Source organism: Mizuhopecten yessoensis, unplaced genomic scaffold (assembly GCF_002113885.1).
Source record: "Mizuhopecten yessoensis strain PY_sf001 unplaced genomic scaffold, ASM211388v2 scaffold4583, whole genome shotgun sequence".
In the NCBI taxonomy this organism is placed as follows: Eukaryota; Metazoa; Mollusca; class Bivalvia; order Pectinida; family Pectinidae; genus Mizuhopecten; species Mizuhopecten yessoensis.
In genome coordinates this window covers 847,855-870,711 of record NW_018405619.1, presented here as the reverse complement: position 1 = coordinate 870,711, position 22,857 = coordinate 847,855, and the positions used below count along the sequence as shown (strand labels likewise).

Genomic DNA, 22,857 nt, shown 5'->3' with positions numbered 1-22,857 from the left:
CATTGAGAAAATGTTATTGTGATAGAAATCAATAAAGAAATCCTTTAAATCCTTAATTGGCAGACAGAAAAAAACAAATTGTAATAGAAATGATTCGGTATTATTTTGATATCTCACTTATCACTTAAGAATTGTTTGGGTACGGACTGACACTGCCATGAACCGTGTCCAACACGTACTCTGATGATACCAGAGGGTAACAACACATGACCACACGACACCGCCACAGACAGACACAGAGTGGTACGCTCCACTCGTAATCCGTCTTTATGTAGGTTAAAAACACTTTACTTTGGAGATTATTTCCACCTGCCTGTCAAGGTTGGTACTAACGTTCACGGTGATCCTTAGATGGCGTTAAGAGTATATTGACCAACTCTGAAGCATGTCGGCCATTTGTATTGTATACACGTGCACTGGTCAGCTTATTTTAGGATGAAATGTTGTCAAAGAAGGGACATTTTATTTGTGACAACCAAAAAACCCAGGTACCATATTTAAGTTTAAATGCCCCCCTGTGGGGGGTTATCTTTAGAATCGGATAAAATGATTATTTCTGGAAAAAAACTCCATCTGTAAAATTTATATTTACAAAATTGTTTCACCTTCATAAATGGTGCATTAGAGTTTTAATGACCAATTTCAGATGTTTTATCTATTAGATTTCATTAGATGTAACGCAAGCATGCAGTCAATCCCAGTACAATTTTAACAGTATAATATAAAAGTATTCTCATATACATATTGTTCTCACAGTACATGTAATGTTTGAACAATATATTAATCTACTACACGTTCTGACAACTGCTTGCATAATGGCTTATTTAAAAAAAGCCTATGAGACAGACATTGTTGTCATTAATGATTCTCTACTTGTGTTGAAACGAAGAAATGGTCATGCTTGCACAGGGGAACTCTCTATCAAAAGGAGGTGTGCTTTTGATCTGGAGAGGTTTTGAGGAGATTGTAATGGCTATCTTACTTGTCTGTTGAACATGTCTGGCTTTCTTACTTGTCTGTTGTACATGTCTGGCTTTCTTACTTGTCTGTTGAACATGTCTGGCTATGGGATCAGGGTGATACATTGACACAAGGTCTCATTCAACTTTGTGTAACATTTGACAATGAAATGTTATTACAGGCCTTACTTTACTCACTTTACAGGAATGACAAAAAATGAAGCATTTGAAATGTAACCATACGTACAGCTGATGGTTTTAAGCAGAATTTTGAGAGAAATAAATGTGTCGTGTGAAATTGATTTAATTGCTTTAGGTGTAGTTTATTCCCTTGATTGAATCAGATACTTCAATTCTAAGAGTTTTCTCCCTTGATTGTATCAGATACTTCAATTCTAAGAGTTTTCTCCCTTGACTGATTCAGATACTTCAAATCTAAGAGTTTCCTCCCTTGATTGAATCAGATACTTCAATTCTAAGAGTTTTCTCCCTTGACTGATTCAGATACTTCAATTCTAAGAATGTTCTCCCTTGACTGATTCAGATATTTCAATTTTAAGAGTTTTCTCCCTTGACTGATTCAGATACTTCAAATGTAAGAGTTTTCTCCCTTGACTGATTCAGATACTTCAAATCTAAGCCTTTCCTCCTTGACTGATTCAGATACTTCAAATCTAAGAGTTTTCTCCCTTGACTGATTCAGATACTTCAAATCTAAGAGTTTTCTCCCTTGACTGATTTGGATACTTCAAATCTAAGAGTTTAACCTAAGAGTGTTCTCCCTTGACTTATTCAGCAACTTCAAATGTAAAACAATTCTCATTTGACTGATTCAAATACTTCAAATCTAAGAGTTCTCTCCCTTGATTGATTAAGATACTTCAAATCTAAGAGTTCTCTTCCTTGATTGATTCAGATACTTCAAATCTAAGAGTTTTCTCCCTTGATTGATTCAGATACTTCAAATCTAAGAGTTTTCTCCCTTGATTGATTCAGATACTTCAGATTTGAAATATTCGGATATTTTTGTAATGATTAATTTGGATGCTTAGTCCCTGTTCTGGATTTTATAACCATACCTTGGGCCCAAAACATGTTTTTTAAATTTCTATTAGGACAATCATTGTTTACTCAAAATTAATTTTCAAAAATCAAGTTTTTAGATATTGAAAATCTTTGTAAGGGTTAAACATTTCTTTCATAGGTTAAACATTCTCCAACAGCGAAAAGTCCTCTCAAATATATAACTGAGACCTAAATCCTGTTGTTTTTTGTATACATATATTAATGATAGGGCACTTCATGGTGACACTGTGTGATAAAAGGCTGGGAGAGGCTACGTCTATAATAAGTAGTCATAACTATTTTATACTAGGTGGACATTCCTTTCTGTTTAAGTGGTGTTAGCTACCTCATAAGTCTCACCTGTAATTAACATACCTGTTCATCATCATAACATACCACACTCAACACACCTAAACAAAAACAGGTTCACTGGGGTTTCTGGGGATTATAAAACCTTGGCTACCAGCCAGTTAATTAAAAGTATGATTCCTTAAAAGAGAAAAAGAAAGAAAAAAAATCAGATATATGCATAAATATTCCATAAATTATTTAATGCAACATAATATTGATATCTTGCAAAATCATGGCAATTTTATTTTGATCCCTTTATTTTCTGTATCAATTTACAATCCCATCTTCCATTCAACCTGACCCAAACACCGATCCCAACCCCGACCCCAACCCCAACCCAAACCCGGGCCCATTCTGGCCCCTCCCCATTCTGGCCCCTCCCCATTCTGGCCCCTCCCCATTCCAGTCCATTAACCCTTATTCCTGAACGGTTTTCTATTGGAGCTTTTGGCAGTCTAAAATATAACTGTACAATTTCTGTTTAACCATATATTATTTGATTCTGTTTTAAAGTTTTCATGTAAAATATGTTGGAATGATGGACCCAATATTTCTCTAAGTTTTCTAATTTTACAGTTTTAAATTCTTATCAGAAGAAAACAAAATCCCTTAGCTAATTGTTCCATTTTGATTTTTCAGATGTTGGAAGGAAGGCTTTAGAGGACAGAGTTGAGGACAGATCAAGCTCCTCCAAAGATGAGTCTACGTCATCTGAGTATCAGTCGGCAAAATCGGTAAGTTTGTAACCTAGAACATTTGTTTACTGTTTTGGATTAAAAACTCTGTGACATGTGTCTAATAGTTCTTTTAATTCTATAAATTATCAACTGAATTTTTTTTATTCGCATAATGTTGTGAAATTGTGTGTGTTTTGAATTAATTAACACCATTTCTTTATTTTAAGGTGTGATTAAAACTGTTGACAACAGCACAGTTCTCTGCATTAACAGACACATACTATTTTCTAAGTAAAAAGATTAACTATGTCACAAAGTTCACACTTAACTCACAAAAAAGACAAAAATAAAATCTTATTGATATTCCACTAATCATTTTAAGGATCCCTGTACCACTGCAGTCAAAACACTAGAGAGTTCCAATGCATACAGTTACCTCCCCTACAAATCATTTTGGACAAAACTGTAGTTCAACTTGACCAGGATACTTGTGTTGACCAGGTAGCTCAGTTGGTTGGAGTGACAGTTTAATGGTCTGAGGTCATGGGTTCGAATCCTGGTCTAGCCCTCTTATGTTTTTACACTTGAAACAGTGTCTTTGATGAGAAAAGATAATATCAAAGTATTCCAGTTTTTAGTGCATAGTTATGTTTTTTGCAGTGATACAGGATCCTTAACCCACACAATTAACATATGTTTTTTATAATATTTTAATTTTATCAGACTATAGTAATATATCACATACACTTTTGGTATGTAACATTTTATACTATTACCCACTGTGATGTCACCTAAGGAATAATTTGATTATGTCACAATGCCACAGCAAAGATAAAAACTAATGGTGATTTCCTTCTGGATTTTCCAGTCAACAGTTTCAAAAATGTGTCAGTGTAGATGTGTTGGTTGAACGTAGGGAGGAAGAGAATCTCAAACTTGTTTCCATGTTATCAAAGTTTTGTGAAGCTTGCAATTGCTGAAGCTCTTTTTGTGACTTTAGCATGTAATAGAACCTTGTTTGAGAATATCTTAAGTTTTCACGTTAAAACATTCTAATTCGTATACTTCATTTTAAATTGTAATTTATTTGTGACAAGAAATTTCCCTTCCTGTTTTCAGCATTTCATGTAGCTGGATAAAAACAGAAAAAAACAGCTAAAACTAAATTGGATAAAAACTAAATAGAAACCAAGGAGAAATCATTGTAAAGATAATGAAAAACTTATTGAATTGACAAAAAATAAATCGAAAACGAGGAAAAGTAATCATAAAGATATGATTAATGTCTCCCTCTTTTTCCTGAAAGCCTACATGCTACCTGTTATGTTTAGTTACGATCTGATTTTATCCCTGTTTCGACCTTTCATTCACATTGACACGTTTTCCTATCTCGTGTTTGGGTTGTTGTTGTGAAATCGTTAAATAATTTGTTCGCATCATTTGTCCTCGACTCCTTGACTTTTGTAATGACTTTTCAACAATTTCCCCGTCCCCCTGCGTTGCTCTTATTTTCAATGAATTGATTCTCTGTAGAAATAAATGTGTATTCAAAATGTTTGAACAGATTTTTTGGAGAAAAAATTGAGATAATTTAATTGAGTGAAATTTTTCATCAACATTTCATTTTTCGGAATGTGCATGTGTGTGGATTATCTAAGTAAGATAACTAATAGTTATAGGTGTAACCATCATTTTCTAGAAAAGAGAAAATATTTAAAGGCAGATCAGATATATTCAGTAACTATTTTTAATGGATGGATAGTATGAATACTTACAAAATTGATCAAGACTTGTCAGTTGCTTGAATCAGATAAGTTTTAATTTCGGATCAATCAAATGGAAAATTTGCCAAAGTTTTCATTTCGGATCAATTTAAGTGAAAATTTGCCAAAGTTTGGGTTATTTAAGGACAAAATTTAAAGGGGAACAGTAATAAAAAATTGTCTCAATTACATAGGCCGTGAGAGATTTTGAAAAAGTCAACAGGATAAATTTGACCCATTATAAAAGTCCATAATCTATACAATCTGATGTAAAAAGGGGTCGGGCTTACCTGTGAGCATGGGCTTATCACTGGGAAAGCTAGGCTATAACATTGTAGATACAATACATATGTTTTTCAGTATGACTTTAATGTTGTTTATGATATGCCCCCCGTATAACAAATTGTGTGTGTTGATTTTGAGTTCTATTTTGCCCCTCCCCATTCACAGGGCGTTTCCTCGCGCTATCCCCTCCACACACCCCAGCATGGCCTTAACAGTGCACGTCCGTCTAATTCTCACACCGACGAGCATGCTCAGCCTAGGTCTTCTGTCCTCGACAAACTGCTGCCGTCACGATTCAATATACCGTCAAAGGTAAGTACTATAACGAGGTTCTCTGTATCCTCATCATGCTACGAGTGAAGATCAAACATTTCAGGTGTCCTGCAATTTCAGAAGTCGTCAAAAATTCTGTCAGTGGTCAAGATCCAAATGATTGCAGGCATAAGGAAAGAGGTTAAGGGGCAAAGGGCAAAGGTGCTAAGCGGTCAGGTCTGAAAGAGGTTTGCATGAGACTTGAATTCTTGATGGATTCTTTATGTTAATTGACATGATTTTTTTTTTTTTTTTAAATGTCATTGATTGTTGGTTGAAGGGAAAAGTATTTGAACTGATGCATACAGATATATGGCAATACGCTGTATTGCACCTGTTTGCACAAGTTCTGTTTCAGGGGTTTGTATAAGAAAATCAGAAGAATAGTTACTCCCAGCTTGAAACTTACAAAAAACATACTGCAAGTCGGGATATTTACACACAGTGCAAACTTTACAAATAAGTTTGAAATCTAATTCTTGCTTTTGAATTTTCCTGTTTTAGTGAAAATATTTTTTCGGTATTTGATTATAAGTTCATATTTTATTTTTTTATTTATTTTTTTATTCATTTTTTTACGATTTCATCTACATTTTTGGACGGATTTCTTTGATACTTAGAAGGCTAAATAATCATGATATATTGATATATTGTTGTATTTCCTTGAAAAGAATTTTGATCCGATGATTTTTGCACAAGTTATTGCCCTTTGTTCATTTCAGTAGTTGATTTTTTGTCCAGAGATTTTCTCCTACATTTTTTATGGCATGTCAGGTAACCACTCTTAGAATGATGGAGATCTTATTTCAATGTAAGAAAGTATATAACACTATATGGTATTCGACGGGTGTGTATTGGTCCGCCCACGGTACTCTTGTTAATTTATCTCATTTATCCTTATCTCCCCTGTGGAAAAGTTTTAATGCTTCAGATTGGTTTATTTGATTAATTATTTCATTGATTTATGCAAATTAGATAACTGTTTAATTTGTAAGATTCATTGAATTATAGAAATTAAATGTCATATCACGTTTTGATCAAGAGAACAGTTTGTATATACCTTTCATTGTGGTTGTCTCTTTGTAGGTATCCTCCGGAATTTCCATGTTTTCTAGTGAAAGTGATCGTTCCCGTGACAACAGTGTTACTAACAAACAAGTGGAGGATATCAACAAATCACCAAAACGAATCGCTAGACAAAAAGACTTCTCGTCCCTTCTACAAAAGTTCTCCAGCTCGGAACAGTCTAGTTCCGAGTCTGAGCCAGCCCCAGTTTCACCAAGACGTAAGTTTAGTCTACGCAGACAGGAAGCTTGTGCCGTAACAAGTAGTGATGAGTCGAACACGGAGAGGTCACGTCGTACACCTGAACGAACTCAAAGCCTCCGTGTGCGTAATAGCCCTGTACCTGAAGGGCGTGGAATATCCACAGTTCAAAGATCAGGGAGTTTTAAGTCAGATTTCATGAGGAGGCATAGTCCTAGCCCCACAGAGAGGGTTCCACTTCTTGCGGTGGCTGCTGAAAAATCTGATGATGCTTGGAATGAGCATATGGACAAACCGTCGCCAGAGTTGGCGGCCGTTCTCAGTAAGAGACAGGAAGTTGTGACGGTTCAGCAACGGGAAGGTGAACAACTAGAGAGAGAGAAAATTACTGATAAAAGTGTTGAGAAAGATTCATCAAGGAAATACGTACCTGGTGTCAGTGAAAATATTGTAGACACAGAAGTGGCAGCCATCTTGAATTCCAGGCGGAAAGAAATGGACGTCATGGCAACTGAGGTGCTAGCGCCAAGTCACATGACTCTGTCAGAGAAGTCAGTGGTTCAGCCTAGTAAGTCTGACATATCTCAAACAAAATTCATATCATCTGTACAAAGTTCAAAGGTCATATCAGGGGAGGGTTCATTATCTCAACCAAAATCTCAACAGGACATTAATAAAGTATCATCCAGGGCGATAGAAGATATCATCAAAATGGAAAGGGGATCTCCAGACGGGGAGAGTACGGTCCGAATGGATATTTCAGCCATTGATACAAGTCTTGCTGTCCTTGGCAGGGTCACAGCAGAAATGGACCATATATGTGAATCAAGTGGGGATTTACAATTTCAATCTAGTGATCAAAAACTGACCTCGTCTTTGAGTACATTACACGTGGAAAGCCCAGCTGATGTTGCTCAGTTTATCAGCTCGGTTCAGAGAGATACTGCATTACCTAGCAGTGACAAAGTGGTACCACCGCAAGAACAACCTGCCGCTAAAAAGGTCACCGCGAAGGTCATACATAGGGCAGCCATTGAAAAGTCGAAGGAGATCTCAAAGCCAATGGTGAAAGCTGTCATAGAGGGCCCCAAAAGGGAAACTACAGACGGGGATATAGAGGGGAGGCTATCTCCTTTCAGAGACCGTGTCTCATCAGCTGGAAAAAAGATTCAGCCGTCGACCTCATTTTCATTAAAAAGGACACAGTCTTTAGGTAAAGTGGATATATCTGAACAAAAACTAAGAGGAATATTAAAACGAACGCCTTCGCTGAAACAGACTTCAGGTGTAATTGTAGACGTAGAACTGGCAAGTATCCTGGAGCGGCGTCGGGCTCAGGAAGGCGACGAGGAGGATGAAGGAGACACGATGGCCATCTCTGTCACGGAGGATATCAAGGAAACCTATAGGTAAGCTTTTCCACAGGTTAAGTAGTTTCTCTTACAATTTATAATTTAATAAGGAGAGCAGAAGGGAATTTCGGGGATTTTGACTCAATCGCCGAGGTTTATCATAGTGGTAATATGATAAAGATCAAAGATAAATACATGTTTAACGGGAAATTTTCGCTCAGTCAAACTTTCGCCGGTAAAATCCATATTCACCCAGTTTCAATTTTTATATATGTTGTTTACTATAATGTCTGCTGTAATGATAAATTTGCCTTCATTACGGGTGAAAAAGGCAAAAATTAAACCGCAGCAAACATTTCCCAGTTTACAGTATTAAAAAGAGGTATAATTGCAAAAAGATGTAAGAGTGAACACAAGTTGAACTTGTATTAGGAATATAAAAAAGATAATGTCAGATTGATGGTCTGTGCTCTATACTTAGTACGAGGGAGTCTTGTCGTGTTGGTATATACACACGTTCAGTACGGATGATGTCATTGTATGAGATCACACCAGTATATAATGTCGCCTTGCCAAGACATCGAGGGCGTGTGTATAGGGGAGGTTTCGTTACTGTTAATTAGGCCCCTCTTGTCTTTGTGTTTGATATTCCTATCCAGTCTGACCTTGATCAACCCTGCAGGTTTTCCTGTAATGCTAGTTTGATATTGTATACCAGTTACTATCTATGTTTGAATTTAAATTTAAAACATTGCAGACTAAGGGAAGCAACTCTTGTTCACTTTACATATTAAACCTAAACTTCCAAATAATTGTTTGGGCTATGTAAAGAATGGTTTTCATTTCTGGAATAAGTTAAATAATACAAAATTGTGCAGTGTCGTGTACTCTGTCAATTGCTGATGAAAAAAAACTCATGGTGAAAAATTTGCAAATCTCCATCAGAAATAAGATCTACAAAAATGTAGAAAATGTCAAAAAATGTAAATTGTATTGGAATGAAAAGAAAAAAAAGGTTTTTTTTTTTTTTTACTTGTGATACTTTAATTGTTACAATCCAACACAATGTGGTTTTGGTGAGAAACCAAATCATTTTTCACAGTAAAAATATGTAAGGAAAATTATGCTGGGACAATATTTCATACCTTATAACTGAAAAAATGTGTTTTATAATTCAATTTAGATTTAAATATCAGGTAGGAGTTTTCCTGAAACAGGTGTTGAGTGATATTAAAAATTGTTGAGGAAAAAAACCCGTCTGTAAAGTTTTCTTAAAATATCACTAACTGTAAAACAGTATTTCTAGTAATGTATAGCAATTTTTTGGATGCACATTTTGCATCCTGGAAGCACCAAGAAAGGATCTACGCAAATTGCTCTATACTATAATGTGATATGTATATAGGTCTTATGTTGGGGGAGGATAGTAACGAGATTTGACAGGTGTGTACATAAACAGAGATGTTAATCACTAGAGGTGTTGGCAGGTGAAGGTCAGGACAGAATGCCTGTGTGTTGACAACAGGTCACCGACAACAGACCTAATTAACAACATGTGTTACATGTGTAAGGTAGTTTGGGATGCTGCACTCCAGCTGGCAGGTGACTGTCTATAGGTCACACATGTAAATATCCAAAAATATTGTACCAAGCTTGTACTGTGATAGTGGACATGACAGTTACCTCAGAAAGATAGTGGGGCTCACCAAGGGGAACTGGCAATTTCAGTGGGGGTCACCACAGGGAGCTGGCAATGCTAGTTGGGGCCTATTATTATGGGGGGAACTGGCAGTTCTGGGTATATGACTCCCCACATGGACTGTAAAGATCACAAGTCACAAACTTGGACGGAGGGGTGGTTATCATCCAAAGAGTCACAGTCTGGTACCAATACTAATGATTACAAATCAGGGAAAAAAAAATACTGTAAGATTATTTCATATAATTGTACTCCAGTAGTAGCAGTGTAGGGTTAAGAATACAGGTATATTCCTGATACAGTTAACACTTGTATAATTACGTATGAATAAATATTGTAAGATCCTCATATATTTGAATCTGCAGTAAACTTTCATGTAAATTACCTTGAATATAGAAATCTCACAAAATGCAAGTCATTCATTGTTACCCTCTCAGCACACAAAAGTCAGTTTTGATGCTAATTATCAAGATTTCACTGGGGGTTCAACTTTTTAATTATATGGTACAATTTCATCAAATCCTTTAGGTTTGTATTTATTATGTATAATCAGGTGATATATCAGAATGTTTCCCTCAAAGAATTATGTCTTGTACCAGCTCTGTACGCTATAGAATTAATATTACATATATTTTGTGGAAGGTATATATACTGAGTGTGAAGTCTAGATCGTATTATGTTGTATTGTCTGCTGGTCTACGAGAGATGCAGATCTTATTACATATTTTTCATATCTTTACCAAGTTGATGTACAAATTATGCAATGCCTCCTTGATTCATACTTTGTATCCTTTGAGGCATACGAAGGGGACATTATTCTTAATTTCTGTGACGCACAACAACACAGTAGATGTAACCATCTAAACTATTTATGTTTTGCCCGTCAGGTTTTGATGAATTTTCCGTCTGTTTTCACCTCATCAGCCCGTTTCTGGTTGTTGTTGTGTAGAACTGAGAACTATACATGCTCCGTGTACTAACTGTCCTTCCTTACATCAGTCACGGCCGCGACTCTGTCTGTACAATTAACATTCTGCTCCTCCAGTCCCTCTCAGGAGCCCCTCCCATCAGAATTGTAGAAACAGAATGACCAGTTGTTGTCCATCAAAATCTGTTACAGATCAACATTTCTTATACTTAATTGATATTGGGTACTGCGTAAGTCATATTGCTACAGGAAAAACATTTCTTTGACTGCTGTTTGACTCTGAAAGATTTACAGTTTAGAGTAAAACAGGTAATGCAATTTCAAATTTTTCATATTTGTTGACCAAAATTCTATTGTATAAAAAAATTAACGTGACTATATTTGAGAGAACTTTTTTTTCAAAATTTGTTTGTATTCTAAAGAAATAGTATTTTTTGTAACATCAAAGAGATCAAGGTCCTCGTTATAAATGAACCTGAACTAAATTTACTAAGGTGACCAACCTGATCATCTTCTGCTGTTCAGCTACTACACAGTTGTATCAAGTTATTAGTTTGTATAGTCATACATGAAGTCAAATTTTCAAATGAAGTATTTTGAAAACTGTCTAGAAATGTACCGCCAGAATTGTATCTACTTTATTTGAGAGGTATCATTTGGGTCCCATAACTTGTACATTTTAGTTTTTGATATACTTGGAGCGAAAAGGATTGTCGAATTCTAGTAAACTCACTGTTACGTTTCAAATTTGTGAGCAAGTACGTTAAGGTGTGAGATACTCGTATCCCTGAATCAAGTGTGCTCTATATCTCCTTAGAAAAGCTGAACAATCTCAATCTCTTTGTGATCACTGGACCCATGTGGACTGAAAGACTAAATTCATTCACTGGACATTCAGTAAGATTTGCCCTTCGATCAGTGGACATGCAAATGTTGATAGCAAAACCTCAGCACAATAAATCATGGCTTCATACTAGGAGATTAGTTCCTTATGTGAATGAAGAAGAGACCAAACCACTGGCCCCTTTGTGGTGCCCCTTTGTAAGACAGCATTATTCCCTGGATGTTTATAATTCCCCATTCGGCCCCTTTTCAAAGCCAGTTGTATTATATTCCTGTAGATGCCATGTCCCATAGGACCAGATTTGTTCCCCGGACATTTGTATTACCCATGTGGGGGCCCCTTCCTGCAAGGCTGGTTTGGCAAAAGGTGTATGATTCTCAGTTTATCAGCTGATGGAGAGATGTACATTTCAGAGCTAACATCTTCTGTTGTTGTTGCTGTGGTAAAATATAATTCCATCCTCCCAGACTGGTCCTAAGTTTTTGTATGAGGTACATAGTGTCTTTATACCAGGATTGTGCAACTTCAGGTAAAAGATGCAGGTTGTGAATGTGGGGACTTTACTAGATCAAGGTGTCAAAAAGGGTATCGTACTTAAGATAGAGTTGACTAACAGTTATGCTGATAAAGGATGACAATATTTTTGTCCCCTTTTATTTAAGATTCATTGAAATCCTGTGATGGTGTGTGATTTCCTTTACTTACAAAAATTAGTTTTCAATTTTTCCAAATCAACATTTGATTAGTTTTGACACAATTGTAAACATTTTTGTCATTTTGTCACTTCTTTAAGATGCTGTATGTATTTAACATGGTATTTTTAAGAGTTGGATAGAACAGAAATATTTTTCAACAACATGTGCATGTGGCACTGTTACTTTCTCATACACTTCATCTAGACTCCATTTCTTCTCTTGTTTTCTCTTGAGATATAAATGTATTCGTGCATATATCGCTGTCAAAATTAAAAATGAACAATTTCTCAAGGTGTAAAGTACAAGTACGCTAGGTTCAGTAAAAACAAAACAACTTTTTACATATCTTCAAGAAGTCATTGCTATCAGAATATATAAAAAACACTTAAATTTGTCTTTTTTGGCAGACGTGAACGTAAACATCGTGGAGATAGCATTGACGACGAGGAAAATGACACTACACGCCAGCCCAGAGGTGTGTCCATGGCAGAGAGGATTTATAACATGCAGACTCGTCTGGAGGAAATAAAGTCATGTCCTGTAACTCCCAAGACTAAATCTGGTACCACCACCCCAAAGTTCTCATTTAAAAGGTAAGTAACTCTGGTGTCCCTCAAAGGTACGCAACTTCTGTGTTAACTCATTCACCCCTGAAACTCCATCATGAACTATATTCCAACCTTTGAATTGGAAGAGTTCAAATGTGTCTTCAGGGGTGAATGAGTTAAATAAAAATGTTTGTCAAATACTACAGAAGGATAGGGTAAAACTTCTTGTGCAAAGTGATTTGCCTTGTAACAGTATACTGTTGGATGTTTAGTATATTTAAAGACGTATATGACCAAACACCAAAGATCTACTCACAAAGGGAGGTAATTATATACGAAAAATCCCCATAACTGGTCAGGGAACACTCTTCTGTAACTTGAACACATATATATTTATCACATCTTAAAATACCAGGATGAAATTTGAACAGGAAGTCATCAAGGAGGACTGGAATAAGGTTAACACTTTTTTTTTAAACGTGGACATGGAAGATTGTTGTCTGCTCAATTTTTGGTGGCCTGAATCGAACTTTTGATATACCAGTACAAATCCATGGTTGTTTACATATGGGTGTAGTCTGCCGACTCTAATTGAAATGAAGAGTTATTTGTATGTATGTATTCATGACAGTTCAGGATGTGCCTTGATTAAATCAAGTGTGAACCTGTCTCTCTGATAGGATCAGTAATATATACATTTCAGGAGGATTTAAGTGCAACTCTGAAAGTTTCCCGTTATGATGGGAATGATAGGACGTCCATTATAGGGAAGTTTGCTATATTTCTTAACATGCTACGATAAAGCTGCACAAAAACTCTGTTTTCCCCTCGAATTTTTTTTTTATGTTTTAATCATTTCTTAAAGAGTAATATGCTTTTAATCCTTTCATAAATTATTCATAATTATTTGGACAAATGTCGCTATAAATATTTTAAATGTTTACCACATGAAGATCTTTAGGTGCAGAAATAAATGTATTAATCCTCTGCTCCCTATATTGGATCATGGCATAGTCTAAATCATTGATTTGGACCAGTCAATTACAACCCAGGGGGTATGAAGTTTATTGAGAACAAAACAGCCATGTCTGACTAACAGTGTAATTTCCCACTGGCAATGGCAGAATATATAAAAATTATACAATGAATAGCTTAAAGACATTTACTAGCTTTGTCTGTGAACAACTTGTTTACATTTTCCTTGCACATGTTTTCCCCCTGAGATAAAAGATGGAGAGATAATGGGACCTTTATTGTATATCGTGGTATTTAAGAGGCCTGATATATTTGTAGTTGGGACTAGTTTCTCCGGCTTATCTGACTCTGTTACTAACTTTGATGTATGATAAGGATGAGTGTGGGTATATAAAATGGGTAGAAATATTCCGTGTTTACTTATTATTTATGTTATATATAGGACCAGACCCAAGGTTACTAACTTTGATGTATGATATTTAAGGATGAGTATGGGTATATAAAATGGGTAGAAATTTTCCGTGCCTGGAAGATCAGAGCATGCATTGTTAGCTTTAAAGTTTCTCTAATGAAAACTTTCTATGCAGTCAGAATATTCTTGGTCAGAATTCTTTTTTCATAAAACGAAACAGTCTCTAATTCAAAAGAAATTCTAGAGACAAATTCATGTTTATTATAAAAGTTGTTTTCAAATTCAAAACAAATGTGTATTAGTTTTTGTACAATGAGAACAAAAGACATGTTAGTTTATCACTTACAGCATTATTACCAGTACTTAAAAATAAGGAGAATATTATAAACTCATTTACCCCTGAAGACACATTTGAACTCTTCCAATTCAAATGTTGGAATAGTTCATTATGCTATTTCAGGGGTGAATGAGTTAAAGGTTATGTCTGTTGTCAAATTCTTTTGGTTTTTATGTTGCTAATATTTTTTTTAACATGAAAAAGTACACATATGTAAGGAAAGAAATAAAGTTTATTATAAAAATGTGGTTACGCTTTTTGTTTTGCTAAGATAATGACCAATATATGTAAGTATGTAAGGATACAAGCATCAAAAGTTTAAAGTAACTAATAATTTACAATAGAATTTTCATCATATTGCTCTGTTCATTGGGCAAAACTTTATTGAAACGTTCGTTAGCATAACCAGTAATTTGATTCAATTTTCAAAAATGAGATATCGGTTAAAAAAAAAAAAAAAAACATTCTAAAAGATGATAACTTAAAATTCGTAAATTTTGTACTTGAAATTTTAGATAGGAGTTTTAATACCTTTGGAGATAATTGTAGATAAAATATTTGCATTCACTTAATGCTAATCTTAAATCTGCAGGGGTTGGACGAAGAAACCCTGGAGTTGTACAAATCATAATTACAACGGCTGATATATGTTTGTTTATAATCGTAAAAGATTAATAACAAGTCTGGAGCGTTCTGTACATGGCGGCATTCGTCAGGAAGGTTGTTGGTCGTTAATACTCGTGTTTATTTGATGGCATGTGGCAACCTGTACTAGATGATCTATCTGATCTATATTTAGGGCTTCTAGTAGTGCAATACTGCGGGGCTTAACTCAAAGATTTGTTTCCCCGTAACAATTCATGATTTCAATGTCTTGAATTTTGAAATAATTAACCTTTGTTTACGGGTTATTTTACATGAAAAAGAAATGGGTCGGTCTTTTAAATATTTTTTTCCAAAAGCAATTTTTCAGAAACTGAAACTGAATATAAACTACTATGTACTTGTGAATCTGTGGAAAGTTTTATTTTAGACAGAGAAATTGAAATTTTTCTGACTGAATATTGGGACAAACAGATTTTGAGGGCTAGATGATTTATAAAGCTAAACTGTATTACAAAAATAAAACTGATGGCATGAAAGACACCTGGAAATTTGTGAATTTCTTAATCATTTAACATATTTAAGGGTATACACTACCTCACATATATATTACGCCTACAATATGAATTTGATTTCCAGGGGAGAAAGTCTCACTCCAAAGACTTCTGCAAGCTTTGACTTTTCGTCTGATCAGCCTTCCGTATCGGGGGAGCTCTTGATGGAAAAACTGAGTAGTCTGGCTGACAAAGGCAAATCTGTGACGTCAAAACGCAAACAATTCCAGGATAGCAAACGGGATGACTGGAGGCGACGCACACAGCCAGTCACTTTGGAGGAAATCCAGGAGGCTGATAGGTAGGTGCCCTGGATTCTGATTGGTCAGGTTATCCTCTGTGTTTTTGTTACGCATGTTTTTATTGGTAATCAAAGGTGTTAGTAAATGTAATAAGATATAATATTTCATGACAGAAACCGTTTTGGAAATCTTAAGTTTGTTTAAAAGTTTTGCATTACTTCATCAATAAAAGTAGTTTAGTTATCATACATTTGATAATAATTATGATTTATCAAAATGAGTTTCTTTCATGAAACAGATGTTATATCAAACTACGTTGCAAAAAAAGACCCCTCGAGTTGGAAATTGAAAATTGGAGAGAAAAAAATTGACACAAAATGGTCTGATATTAATTGACCAGTGATGGTTATAAAATCATAAACTGCTAACAAGTCATACAGTATTATATACCAATTGGGCTCAATATGTTGTCTACGGTGTGTACATCTATTTTAATCTGAATTGACGTTCAGTGACAAACCTGATCAAGGATAGCGTACGAGTTTCAGATGACACTGGAATTACTGTGGTCAGGCATGTGTTAACAATATTGTCTGGTTAAAGTTTCATCCTCTGGTGGAATAGAAATGCCCCCAGACACTAAGGCTGTTTGACAAGCTTCCGTGTGACATAGATTTGTCAGAACTCACTGACCATAAAATCAGGGTCACACACCTTATGTTAGCTGACACCCTTTACTTATCATCCCAGAAGTCTTTCAGAAATAAAACGCTGCCCAGATTTTATCAGGCGATTTTCTCCGGTATCAAAAACATGTTTTACCTCCCTCATCACATCGCTTTAAATCTTAAAATATCTGCTTTACATATGGTGTCAGTGTTGATTTAGTAATATGACTAGTTTTATTTTATTCAGCACATCTTTACAGTATTTAACAAAATAAACACCCACAAACTTAAGATTTGTAGTATTAAAAAAGCAATAACAAAAAATTAAACTAATTACCAGGTATCCATTCAACCAAGTAACATTGAAAACATTTTTTGTCACGATAAACAAATTTGAAACTATAATAGATGTTAAATGCTTCCTCTTTGTGTTGTGGGTGTGTGTATTTATGTCTGTTAAGATCTTAGCTTTGTTTGTATATATACATGGCGTTCCAATCATTTCAGCTACCTTTTTATAACTGTTGTAAACGATGTTGATTTCTTTCTAATTCTGCCTCATCATGCCCTTCAATGATTACATCATTCGAGTACATGGGTATATATCTTTCATTCTGAATGAAACATTATATTTTCGTTTTGAGTAGGAGCTATAAATAGAGCTATGACTTATATTGTCACCAGTTGCTGTGTGGTATACCTTGATTATTGTCACCAGTTGTTGTGTGGTATACCTTGATTATTGTCACCAGTTTCTGTGTGGTGTATACCTTGATTATATAGTCAGGGATGGGGTGGAGTAAAATGTTCTTGGATAAAAGTTTGATCTCTTGGAGAACTTCTAAGGGTAAGCACAGTTTTACAATTAACTCTTATGAGATATTCAAGGTTCGGTTCATGACCCTGAATGGCTCGAGTCATTTTGCTAGATTACTACACGATCTTTCTTGTATTCTGTTATTGTTTGACGTTTGGTCTGTGGAAAAGAATGATAAAAGTTATTAAAATGACTTACTTTAATTTCTAATTCAAAGTTCTGTTTCAATTAAAACAAAGTAGAATAACCAGAATTTAATGAGTCATCTGGTATAAATAGCTTTTGGAAGTTGTCAGATTTTTTTATTGAAGTTCAGAAAATATTTTTGAGATGACGTCTTTCTTTAATGTCAAAAGTCATGTACCTGAAATAGACTTCTTCTCCAAAACCCCTGAACCAATTTCAATGAAATTTTGCAGAAACCTTCCATGGCCAAAGGTCAACAAAAATAGTTGCCGGTTTGGTCCCCGGCCCCCAGGGGCCTGAGGAACGGGGCCAAAAAGGATCAAATTGACTGAAATTTCAAAAATCTTCTTCTCAAGACCCAGATATGGTAGAATCAAACACTCTTCATAGATGGAAGGGTCTTAAGGTGCTCTACCAAAATTGTGATTTTTTTTACCCTGGGGTCTCACGTTTACCCCTGGGGAGGGGGTAAACTTTACTATAGTTTATATAGGGAAATCACATTTTGGACCAACATTTGTTTAATTTTCATTGGAAGTAATTCAATTTGAGTTAGCACTATCAGTATTGGATAGCAGTTTGATGGTATGCACATATAAGCCCTGCCTGACCCCCCAGGGCTGCTGGGTGGGGCAAAAAAGGGTTGAATTGACTGAAATTTCAAAAAAAAAATCTTCTCAAAGACCCAGATATGGTAGAATCAAACACTCTTCATAGATGGAAGGGTCTTAAGGTTTATGACCCTAGGGGCTCATGTTTACCCCCTGGGGAAGGAGGGAGGGGGAGGGGGGCAAAATTTATTATGGTTTATAATGGCAAATGCTACTTTGAATATTACATGTTAATAACTTGATTTGAATTATAACCCTGAGTTGTCAGTTTGATACTTTGAAAAGTTTGAGCCAGCCCTACCCCCAAGGGCTGTAGGGTGGGGCCCAAAGGAGTCAGTGTGCTAAAATTTCTTTATTTTTTCTTGTTTAGAATCAGAGGTGCTAGTTTCAAATACTTTTTAGTTTTAAATCTGTATGCTAGATATTGAATAAGGTGGTTTTATTGTTTTTTGTCACTGAATAATATTTCTGTTCGTGTTAAAAACAAAATCAACTCTCTGTATAAATATATCAGGTGACCGTTAAGGCCCATGGGCCTCTTGTTTCAGTACTAATGGACATTTGATGAAAATCGATGAACTGAAATTATGACTCTTTCACGAATTAGAATCAGTTAATTAAAACACACAACTTTGATCAAATATGGCCGCCGTATCAAACATCAGTTCTATCAAACTCAACTTCTGACATTTCTCTGGAATTGGTTATCCATGCTTAATTTTTCATTTCATTTCTGTTTCCCCAGATGTTGCATGTTAGATGTTGTTTTTGTATGTATATATTTATTTTGTTGTTTTCTTTCTCCCTAACTGCTTACAGTTTAGAATCGGTGAGAGCATTTCGTGCCGAAGTGCTTCGTAAAGCATCAACAAATGTGTTCCAGCAACACCAAAAACCAAAATCACTTCCCACCAAAAAGACTGAGTTTCCTCATCCGTATCATCGTTTAAAACCGAAAAAGTCGAGAAAAGATCGACACAAAACACTTCCAATAACTGCAGCAGAATTGAGCGCCATTCCAGAAGGTCAAACAGGTGAACTTGTGACCTTCAGAACTAAAAAGGATAGTAACGGAAATCGGGATTCAAAAACAGATTCTGGAATTCTTTCTGACGTTGAAGTTGACTCCCAAATCTGGGACAAAATGTCGGACAGTTTACGAAGTCTCAGTTTGGAAACCGATCTGAATGAAGACGACCCAGCTAGGCTAAGTGTATCAGCGAAAGCTTCTTTGTTTAAGCAACAAATTGAAGAGAAGTCGAAGTCAGCAAGTGGGGCAAAGCGATACATTGACAGGAAGAAACGGGAAAGGTCAAGGACACAACCCGTAACAGAAGATGAGGTAAAAATAGCCGCAACCATGGGCGACGAAGGGACAGAAGGGACAGAAGAAAGGGTGGAAAAGGCAGACGGGGAGAAGAAAGATTACAAGAAAGAGGAGAAAGAAGACGATAAGGAGAAGGATGGGGGGAAACCACAAGCAGGCAATGAATCTGATGAGGGGGACGTTTCCAGGTGGGTAGACAATATATGCATGTGATAGCTGCAGGTATTTCATTGGTTGGTTTTGTTACGAATGCTTTCAGGAGCTGTACATGTTAGCTGCCATTAGCATGATTTTTTTTGTGTTTCTATGGGGTCGGTGTAGCATGTGGTTGAGGTATTGGATACAGGGAGTATGAAGTTACTAAATAGGGATGTGGCACATAGTTTGTAAGGTTTATGAAGGATGAAACTGACAAATTGTCATCAGGAAATTATGGTGAGAAAAAAACCTGGTTTGCATGTTTGATGAAATGTGAGATTACATATCACAAGAAAGAGACCAATCATTGTTGTAATCATCTAGAATTGTGAAAATGTTATGCATATTTAGGTTTAGCTTTTGCTATTTGTCAGACAGAAGTGTGACTTAGCTGTGACTGTTGATGTCAGTGTAGACTGGCTACCTGCAATTGCAGCCCCTAAGTTTTTATGAAGAATTTCCCGACTGCATTTTACTACTAGCTTTTCTCCCCCTAGTTTAGAACTTAAGAATCAGACATCCAAGTGATCAAAATTATTAGAGTTCATTTTTTCTAAATAATTAAATATTTTAGGGGGAAAGTCTAAAAGCAGTGTAGGTGTTCTTATAATTAGTATCATTTGAAATTTCACATAGTAATTTCACCTTACAAAATCAGTCTGATTTCCAAGAGAAATTGTTTTTGAACTTACATTTTGAATTTTGTGTCTGATTCTTGGTCCTCTCAGGGGCTCTGATCACTGTGAGGTCGGATAGAGGTCAGTATAAACTGGAGGTTTAAGAGGTCATTAGTATCTCTGAGGCCTTATACAGGTACCTATTAACCTGTTTGATAAATGTAACTGGCTGTTATGAGAAAGTTGACGACCCCCTATAAGTAACATTTATGTGTTGAGAAACCTTACAATTAGATTAATAGCAGTTAAATGACCTGTAACCTGTGGCATAATGAGGATGACCTCTGGCCATTTCCTGTTGACCATTAGGACATGAGTGCTAATTTAATAGGAGTTGACCATGTGTATAATTCACATTGCCATTGCAATTTTGGAACTGACTATAATACACACCCACCCACTATTTATCAACAATGTAAATAGCCACTTTTATGGAAAAGACTATTATTCAGGTACTTTTACAACCACAAAATCTCAGTTCAATTTGACCTTTGACCTCCAGTAGTTGTAGGTCATGTGACATGCAGACAGGAAAGCCCCTATCAAGTTGACCGGTGTATTGTGTGTATACAGTACATGTTGGGATGGTATGCTAGTGTATATTAGAAACTGCACAGGATTGTGTAAGTAGTGAAAGTCAGTGTTGTAAAACACAGGAAATCCATTTACCTGGATATTAATTCGCTGCACTAATGACTCGGAACAAAATGATTGCGCAGGTAATTCTACATGTATTTCTGAAAGGGAAACCTGTTCCCAGTACTGATTAGAACGGTAAACATGTGTGTATTGTTTACTCTATTCAATATCAGTGTTTTCCTCCTTATATATAGGGGACCCTTTCTAGACTAAGTCAATAGATTGCACAGCTGGATATATATCAATATAAAAAATATCATAAGCTCCTGTATGTAATACGTTGTACCAGATGGGGATATGTAGTCATGTTACAGTGTGTTTATTGACTTTTACAGATCATTATAAACGCAACAAATACTACATAAATTTATTTCTTCTCATATTTCCGTCAGATGTTACATTTTTAAGTTCATTGCAGCTGTTTCTATTTATATGGATATTGTAATGTGTTCTTTTGACTGGTCTCATCATAGTTGTTTACCCTGATATTGTGTTAATTATCTCCCCTTGTTTACCAGATTGCCCTTGGAGTAAGTAGCCTTAAACAGCTAGAACTTTATTGTTTATTAATTTTGATTGGCTGATATTACAATAATCCTCATCATAAAATGAATGTCACTAAATAAGAAAACCTATGACCTGAAATAGCTAATACTGGATTTAGAAAAGCTAGATTGATTAGAATTTAGTCACATTAAGGGAACTTGTAGATAGCTCATGAATATCTTCACTCGTTCACCCCTACATATCAAAACTGGACTGCCCCGTTTTTGATTTGGTAAGGTTCAAATGTGACTTTAGGGGTGAACGGGTCAAAGAAGAACTTTTCATCATGAGGTTGTAATTACTATATATAAAAGAAAATACTAAAAGGCAAACCAGACCTTGAATTGCATCATTGAAAATAAATAACAATATCTTCACACTCAATTTAATTTAATAATCAGTTTAGGTAAAATAGCATTGCATCATATATGTATAAGTCATAGTACTTGATCACAAGCAGTTTGTATGCAAATAGTTAGTTGGCTTGAATGAAGTGGATTTTAAATAATAATCGTAGAATACTTATGCATTTTACAATATTTGTCTATGTTGAAGAGGACTTTTAACTGTTTGAAGGTTTTTTCAAAGTTTGCATGAATTAAAGAAATTAGAGATATTTACTGAATGACATCTATTATACTAATGCTAGCAGGTTTGTATAATGTGTTCTAACTAATGAGATTGAGGAGCTGGAGCGTGTAAGATGTATAACTAGATTTTGACCTTGTGGTTTACTAACCCGATAGTTTAGATAGGAAGTCGACACTTCCTACCCATCAAAATCTAGTGTGTATTTTACGACCTTGTACGACCTTGTACGACCTTGGCTATTCCTGTTTTATACACACATTTACAAACAAAAGATGGACCATCCCTTACAGAGTTACAAATGAATATTCAACTATTCAACCTGGTATATAATCCAGCTACACTCATTTAAGACAGAAAAACGATCCATTACAGTGCCCCGTACACACTTTGAAATCAATAATGACTGCGATACTGATAGTGATTTTTTCTGAAAACAGGTGTGGATCAGGCAATACTTTCGTCAGATTTACAGACTGTGATAGAGAAAGGGTACCATGTTTAAGGCCCCTTACGCCTTTAGAAAGTATATATATGGAAATATATGTTCACCATTCATTATTCAGTTTGGGAAAACTGTTGATAAGGGATCTGTGAGGCCCCTTGTAAATATTAAGAAATTATAATACATGCAAATGTAGTAAGATTCATATTACAAAATGCAGTTGATAGGAGTTCCATTCCATGTGTTACCATGTTTATCCTTTAATACGCCCGGGGGGGGGGGGGGGGG

General features: G+C 35.6%; 1 protein-coding gene across 10 annotated transcripts in view; it reads left to right on the top strand.

The window, feature by feature from the left end:
- LOC110449351 overlaps positions 1 to 22,857 on the top strand; it is a 192,367-nt gene that overhangs the window by 127,755 nt on the left and 41,755 nt on the right. For 8 of the 10 annotated variants that reach the window (XM_021496160.1, XM_021496161.1, XM_021496157.1 and 5 more), the window contains 7 exons: positions 3,015 to 3,109; positions 5,266 to 5,412; positions 6,499 to 8,087; positions 12,604 to 12,789; positions 15,711 to 15,926; positions 18,969 to 19,664; positions 21,509 to 21,520. In XM_021496160.1, the coding sequence (XP_021351835.1) occupies positions 3,015 to 3,109; positions 5,266 to 5,412; positions 6,499 to 8,087; positions 12,604 to 12,789; positions 15,711 to 15,926; positions 18,969 to 19,664; positions 21,509 to 21,520 (2,941 nt within the window). The remainder of the gene's footprint in view (positions 1 to 3,014; positions 3,110 to 5,265; positions 5,413 to 6,498; positions 8,088 to 12,603; positions 12,790 to 15,710; positions 15,927 to 18,968; positions 19,665 to 21,508; positions 21,521 to 22,857) is intronic. The other 2 variants (XM_021496162.1, XM_021496158.1) reach the window with 2 other exon arrangements.